This window comes from Cuculus canorus, chromosome 2 (assembly GCF_017976375.1).
Source record: "Cuculus canorus isolate bCucCan1 chromosome 2, bCucCan1.pri, whole genome shotgun sequence".
NCBI lineage: Eukaryota > Metazoa > Chordata > Aves > Cuculiformes > Cuculidae > Cuculus > Cuculus canorus.
In genome coordinates this window covers 15,455,871-15,463,484 of record NC_071402.1, presented here as the reverse complement: position 1 = coordinate 15,463,484, position 7,614 = coordinate 15,455,871, and the positions used below count along the sequence as shown (strand labels likewise).

The 7,614-nt window shown below is 45.2% G+C and overlaps 1 protein-coding gene across 1 annotated transcript; it reads left to right on the top strand.

Annotated features, from left to right (window-relative positions):
- The first annotated feature begins 1,157 nt into the window (after positions 1–1,157).
- Positions 1,158–7,362, top strand: CCN3 (cellular communication network factor 3). The gene is made up of 4 exons (XM_054060697.1): positions 1,158–1,531; positions 2,239–2,490; positions 4,341–4,549; positions 6,200–7,362. The coding sequence occupies exons 1-4, from the start codon at positions 1,207–1,209 to the stop codon at positions 6,494–6,496; spliced, it is 1,083 nt and encodes a 360-aa protein (XP_053916672.1). The 5' UTR covers positions 1,158–1,206; the 3' UTR covers positions 6,497–7,362.
- The last annotated feature ends 252 nt before the right edge of the window (positions 7,363–7,614 follow it).

Sequence of the window (7,614 nt, the reverse complement as noted above, 5' to 3'; positions counted from 1 at the left end):
TACTGGGACCAGTGCTGTGTAATATCTTCATCCATGATACAGACAGTGAGATTGAGTGCATCCTCAGCAAGTTTACAGATGACACCAAAGTGAGTGGTGCAGTTGTCACACTGGAAAGACAGGATGTCATCCAGAGGGACCTGGATGAGATGGACAAGTGGGCCTGTGAGAACCTCATGAGGTTCAACAAGGCAAAGTGCACCTGGGTTGGAGCAATCCGTGGTTTCAGTACAGGATGGGAGATGATGTGATTGAGAGCAGCCCTGTGGACCTGGGGGTCATGGTGGATGAGAATCTCAATATGAGCCGGCAATATGTGCTCACAGCCCACAAGACCAACCGTATCCTGGACTGCATCAAAAGAAGCATGGCCAGCAGGTCGAGGGAAGTGATTCTGCCCTTCTATTCTTCTCTTGTGAGACCTCATCTGGAATACTATGTCCAGTTCTGCAATCCTCAACAGAAAGATATGGAACTGTTGGAATGAGTCCAGAGGAGGGCTACAAAGATGATGGGACAGCTGAAGCACCTTCCATACGAAGACAGGCTGAGAGAGTTGGTCTTGTTCAGCCTGGAAAAGAGACGGTTCTGAGGAAATCTTATAGCGACCTTTCTGTACCTGAAGGGGCTACAAGAAAGCTGGGGAGAGACAGTTTACAAAGGCTTGTAGTGATAGGACAGAGGCAATGGGTATAAACTGGAGAGGGGCAGATTTAGACTAGACATAAGGGAGAAATTCTTCATGATGAGAGTGGTGAGGCACTGGCACAGGTTGGCCAGGGAAGGTGTGGCTGCCCCATCCCTGGAGGTGTTCAAGGCCAGGCTGGATGGGGCCTTGGGCAGCATGATCTAGTGGGAGGTGTCCCTGCCCATCGCAGACGCGTTGGAACTAGGTGATTTTTAAGGTCCCTTCCAACCCAAACTATTCTATGGTTCTACGATCCCATGACTGCCCGCAGGCGCTCGAGGCTCTGGGGCTGCAGCGCTGAGGGGAGCAGCGCCGCCGGCGGGAGCCCATCGCTCTGCGCTCCCCGGGCCCTGCGGGCGCGGCGCCGCCCGGGCAGCTCGGGGAGAGCCCGGCCCGGCTCCAGCCCCCGCCCCGGCCCGCGGAGGAGGCGGCGGAGCTTTGGCGGAGGGGGGGGCGGGGGTCCCGCATGCCGCTATATAATCGTGTGCAATGGCAGATCTGAGCGGCGCGTCTGGGCCATGGCGAGGGGCGGCGGGCAGGGGCGGCTGTTGCTGCTGCTGCTCCTCGGACTATGCGAGGCGAGCGTGGGGCGCGCCGCGGTGTCCGAGCCCCCGGCGGCCGCCGCCTCCGCGCAGGTGAGCGGCCCCGACGCCGCGTGCGGGCGCGGGTGCGGCGCGCGCTGCCCCGCGGAGCCGCCGCGCTGCGCCCCGGGCGTGCCGGCCGTGCTGGACGGCTGCGCCTGCTGCCTCGTGTGCGCCCGGCAGCGCGGGCAGGGCTGCTCCGCCGCGCTGCCCTGCGACGAGAGCGCCGGCCTCTACTGCCACCGCGGCGGCGTCTGCATGGGTACGTGCGGAGGGGCACCGCGCTCCGCTCCCGCAGCCCTCAGCCGGCCAAGGGGGCTAATGGCATCCTGGCTTGTGTCAGACCCAGCGAGGCCAGCAGGAGTGGGCACTGGGCGGGGGGGGGCTGCACCTCGTATCCTGTGTTTCGGGCTCCTCACTAAAAGAAAGACATTGACGCTCTGGAGCGTGTCCAGATAAGAGCAAAGAAGCTGGAGAACAAGGGTTATAAGGAGCGGCTGAGGGAACAGGGGTTGTTTAGTCTGGAGAAAGGGAGGCTGAAGGGAGACCTTATCACTGTCTGCAACTACCTGAAAGGAAGTGTAGCAAGGTGGGTGCTGGTCTCTTCTCCCAAGTAACAAGTGATAGGATGAGAGGGAGTGGCCTGAAGTTGCACCAGGGGAGGTTCAAATTGGACATTAGGAAAAATTTCTTCACCGAGAAGGTTATCAGGCACTGGAATAGGCTGCCCAGGGAGGTGATTGAGTCACCATCCTGGGAGATATTTAAAAGACAAATAGATTAAGTGCTTAAGAATTTAGTAGCGAACAGGTACAGTTGGTCTTCATGATTTTAAAGGTCTTTTCTAACCTAGTGATTCTGTGGTTCTGTGGTTCTGTGATTGGGAGGGAGAGCACAGTGTGGTGGGAGGCACGGGAAGGTGCCAGGTGCCCTCCCGTCTCTGTGACATCCATTCGCTCTTTCCGCTAGTGCTGGAGGGAGACAACTGCGTGTTTGATGGGATGATATATCGCAATGGGGAAACATTCCAGCCCAGCTGCAAGTACCAGTGCACCTGCCGAGATGGACAGATTGGCTGCCTGCCCCGCTGCAACCTGGACCTGCTGCTCCCTGGGCCCGACTGCCCATTCCCCAGGAAAGTTGAAGTCCCTGGAGAGTGCTGTGAGAAGTGGATCTGTGACCCTGAAGATGAAGGGATTTTGGGAGGTTTTGCTATGGCTGGTGAGGAAACTAAAAGTATCACAGGCATTATGAGGAGGAGGTGATATCTTACTGGAAATATCCGCGGGGTTGCCAAATCTAAGACACATTGCCTAGTGCAGTCAATTTTTTCTGATGTTCTTTCATATCTAGAGTCACTAGTAAGTATGCCAGTAGTTATGACTAAAGGCATAGCTCAATGGGTAAAAGAAAAAGATATGCAGAGGATGCAGGTGTGTAGCAGTTTCAACATGTAGTTAACTTGAGTTAGTTCCCTGTTCTGAAATTGTTGTTTATCTGGTACAGGGCAGTTCTGTGAGCAAAATGAAAAGGGGGTGAGCTCATAATCCTCCCAAATATTTACCAACCCACCTCCCCCCCCAAAAAAAACCCAAACAAACTCAAAGCTTTGGTCTTACTAATTGCTGTGCAAGAATATGTTATTATATTCATAAATACTGTTCTAATACAAGAGACTTTTTTTTGTTTCCTGGCTGAAATTCCTCAGCTATTACAAGTGGTCAGCATGGTAGCTAAAATGCCAACAAATTTCTGCCTGTCTGTGCTAGAGCTCACATCATTATTGTTGGCATTAAAAGCATTACAAAGCACTTGGATTTACAACTAAAGCAGTGGTTATAAACACAGTGAGTGGATCTGAGAAAAAACATCCCATTCCAAAATGCAAAACTCCTAAAGTGTCTTTGTGACTGAAAAAAGCTACATAATATATTCCCTCTGTTTTCTTATTGAAAAAGGTCCCCTTTAAATTAGACTATTAGTTCAACATGAATAATAAGCTACTTTCAGTGAACATTGACGGCACTGCATTCTCTTCCAGTCACTGCTCTTTGCAATCTTAAGCAGTTAGTTATGCTGAAACTCAGCTAATCCATTTGAAAAATGAGTAAGGAAGAATCCAGGGAGAAAAGCTCTAATAACTTTTCAGAGTGCTATGAAGCGTTAGTTATAAGGCACATAAGGTATGAACAAAGAGCTTGTCACCTTTCTACTACCTTTGCTTTTCTGTGATTTGTCTGACAGTGACATGCTGATCCATAAGACGCCTACAGATGGATTATCTGCATTCTTTCTAGCGATGGCCATCCCTCTTGGGAGACCACTTCTTTCATAGATTTACCAGGCAGAAAGCAAAAACGCTGTGCAGAGGGGCTTACTAGCAAGAACTGTGACCGATGGCTCAGTCGTGTTGCCTCATTGTGTTTACTCCTGTGGTAACCACTGAACCAAACTACACAGTTAGCAATATTTGCATAATACAGCTTAACCCTGCCATGAGGGCAGGTTGATGATCAGAGTTGGCTATGCCTTTGAGTAGCTGGGGTAAGTCCTGGAAATTACTTTTTTCCTCCCTCCCCACCAGCACCCTGGCTATAATCTGTCAGTAATTGACAAGATCAGGTGACTTTATGAGACTCAGAATAAAGGACTTTACTTTCATGCTGTTTATTAGTTTAGATAAATTATTCAGCCACTCTCAAATCATAGCTAATATATGATATAGGTTTAGAACAGATTTGTGATGTATCTCCATTAGAAAAAGTGAGATTAAAGTAGAGTTCTAAACCAGTCAAAAAATTGGCTTCCAGCTGTGGACTGGAGTGAACTGAATCTAAATGTTTTGCTGATTGCACTGATATATACTTTTCTGTTATATTCACATGTAGGAAGTTACCATCCAGGGCTCCTAAAAAGGTGGCTTTAAAAATTCCTAATTCCTGTCAAAAACACGGAATTTGAACCTTTTTTTGTCTCACATTTTTCTTCCCAGGTGGGGCAGAGCTCAATTAAATACTGGGTTTTCACATTAGTTTTTCTTGTAATAAAGTTCTGTGAGGTTTTGTCTCCAGCCTACAGACAAGAGGCCACTCTTGGGATTGATGTGTCGGATTCAAGTGCCAATTGTATTGAGCAGACAACAGAATGGAGTGCTTGTTCCAAAAGCTGTGGAATGGGCTTTTCCACACGTGTTACCAACAGAAATCAGCAGTGTGAGATGGTGAGGCAGACACGGCTTTGCCTGATAAGACCCTGTGAAAATGAAGAGCCATCCGATAAGGTATGCTGCAAAGAGTGGTAAGGGAGCAGAGTCTCTTCAGGGCTGCGATAGTATGACCTAGAATGCTCCAGATGCAAGTGTATGTAAATTTGCCTTTTAGCATATATGCATATATGCAGCAAGCCCGGTGTTTTTAGTAAGCATTAATCTTAATGCATCAGAGATAACGATTTTAAACTAAAACAGGGTAGATTTAGAGTAGATATAAGGAAGGAAGTTTCTACACTGAGGGTGGTGAAACACTAGAACAGGTTGTCCAGTGAGGTGGTAGATGCCCTATCCCTGGAAACATTCAAGGTCAGGTTGGACAGGGCTCTGAACCTGACGTCCCTTCTTGTAGCAGGGGTTTGGACTAGATGATCTTTAAGGTCCCTTCCAACCCAAACTGTTCTATTATTCTATGATAATTTGAGTCACCCCAAACAGATCAGAGATGTTGCATGTATGAATGATTTTGACAGCTCACGCAGTCTACCTTCAGCCATAAATGCAATTGTACTACCTGTATGTATACTTCAGAGCTGCTCCAGTCATGCAGAATGAATATGTCGGATTTCTAGTCTATTGAGCATCTGGAACTGCAGAGGAGCGTGTGAAATCCTGCAAAATCTGCTTGGCTAAATTAAACCTTATCTTAATCCTTATGCTTTTTCCAAAAGCCAGTCCAGCACAGGCACTTCAGATGTGTAATAGATGTGTATGTAATGGAGGTGACTTTTTGCTGCTTCTGCACATTATACAAGTGTTACTGTCAGGGAGAATAACATGTAGCTAGGTAAAAGAGCCATCACTTTATATAGTGTTTTAAGTGTCGGAAGGTGTAGCTAAGGTCTTTGAGAAATACTCTGTGCAGTTTTAAATACTGTGTTTTGAAAAGGATATGAAATGTCTGGAAACAGTTGGGAAAGCTAACAAGAATGATCATAGGTCTAGAAAACATGTTCATCTAGGGAAAAATTGATGGAACTGAACTTTATTTCTGAATGCACGAGAACGGGGGTGCGTTCTCATAACTGTGTTCAGATATTTCGGCCTATTCTGAGTCTATAGGGATACAACAAGAAATGGTGAATTTAGACTGCATAAAATGAAGACATCAGTGAAAAACTTCCAAGCGGTAAGAACAGTGAATGGTTAGGCATATCTGGGGCAGATGCAGAGTATTTGTCACAGAAGATTTCCAAGGACAGGTTAGACAACCCTCTAAGAATAACATGGATAAAGCTGATTCCACCATGGGCTGTGACTTTTGAGGTTCATTTTAGCCCTCTTTTTTTACCCCTGAATCTACTGTAACTTGGTCGTTTGGCTTCCGGATACTCTGATAGAACTACATTAGCCTGAGAAGTTTTCCAGTGCAGTGTAGTTTTATAATGAATTTTGGTTTGGCTTGTCTCAGATGACAAAAGTGGGCTTTAATTATTTGTCCTTTATTACTGGCCCAATAATATGCCAGTGTCAAAGGGCAGGTCTTGCAGGAGTTACCTGTAAATAACTATTGAAGTAGCTGCAGAGTATTACTGCTATTCAAAAAGCAAACACAACAAATTTGAGTTTTCTGAGTAGATCTATATCTTTGCATGCCATTTTTAATTGCTTTCTCTTGTCTTATGCAATGATATATCTAATGTTTCTTCATATTTCTCTTAGAAAGGGAAGAAATGTATCCGAACAAAGAAGTCTGTGAAAGCTGTTCGCTTTGAATACAAGAATTGCACTAGTGTCCAGACCTACAAACCTCGTTACTGTGGCCTCTGCAGTGATGGGCGATGTTGTACCCCACACAACACCAAAACGATTCAAGTTGAATTCCGCTGTCCTCACAGCAAAGTCCTAAAAAAGCCAATGATGTTGATCAATACCTGTGTCTGTCATAATAACTGTCCTCAGAGTAATAATGCTTTCTTCCAGCCATTAGATCCAACGTCTAGTGAAGCAAAAATATGAAAAGTATAAATTGGGTAGCGTGAAAGTTATAGTTTGTATGAAACTTGACCCACAATCAGGTGAATGTAACAATTGCCTGTGTAAAATATCTGAGGTTTTTTTTCAAAACAATCTTGGCGCTTTCTTTTTTCCTATAGTTTATTAAATACCTCATTTTACATTCCCCCCTGCAGATGTTTTATGCACTTGAAGGAAATTTTGTGCCTTGGACAGAGCCATCTTTTTTTCTTGATGGTGGCATAAAGGTTACAAACCAAAGAGCTAGTCTTTCTCTTTCAGTTAAGGGGATTAGGCCAAGAGTTTCAGTTGCTGTGAGGCTGGACTCTTAAAGAGTAATGGGATTCCTTGGGGAATGCATGACCATATCACATAAACTTCCATTTTTTTAACTTCATTTTGCATAAGGCCTATAAACACTTAACCGGTATTCTTTTTCCATTTTAATTAAACACTGTTTCTGATGACAGTAAAAATGTTACCGATTAAAGTGTTGCATTCATATGTCTCATGAAATACCTTCTATCTGTATATCCGTCTTTCTCTGAGGATTAGGGTGCACATAGCCCTGGAAATGGCATAGCTAAGATCTCATATCCTGAAGCGTAGCAGATTGATAGCTGACGGCAATGAAATTTCTTTTTTGGTAACATCACTAGCAGTTTAATTCAGAACCCTCTGAAGTCAGCCTCTTAGGAGAACTTGGCTCTCACCAGTGTCTGTCTGTAGATATTACTGTTTGGATGCAAACCTAAATTTATGTAATTCCTCTAAAATACTAACTGTATGATATGGTGCTTTATTTCTTAGAAAGATGTATATGTGAATAGAAACTGTATATATTGTACTATAACTTTACTAAGTAAATAAACTTTATCTGGTTCAAAATATTTCTTCCTAGAGTTCTTTTTTATTAAACTACCACCTTTGAACAGGTAAAAGTAATGGGAAGAAAAACGATCTGCAGACTGCTAAAAGCAGAAGAGCCCATCTTATAATATTCTTAGTGTACCTCATTGTAGTCACTGCCCTAACAGGTATGCAGTGTCATGGTGCCAGAAAGGATGAATAATTGATGAGATGCACATTAGAAAGTAGGTGTCTTTCAGAGTATGTTAGCC

Bases quoted from the DNA above. Each gene is read 5' to 3' on its own strand.
- CCN3 (XM_054060697.1), top strand. From the start codon at position 1,207: ATGGCGAGGGGCGGCGGGCAGGGGCGGCTGTTGCTGCTGCTGCTCCTC. The intron at 2,491-4,340 runs GTGAGGAAACTA...TTTTGTCTCCAG, and splicing joins GGGAGGTTTTGCTATGGCTG to CCTACAGACAAGAGGCCACT. The intron at 4,550-6,199 runs GTATGCTGCAAA...TATTTCTCTTAG, and splicing joins ATGAAGAGCCATCCGATAAG to AAAGGGAAGAAATGTATCCG.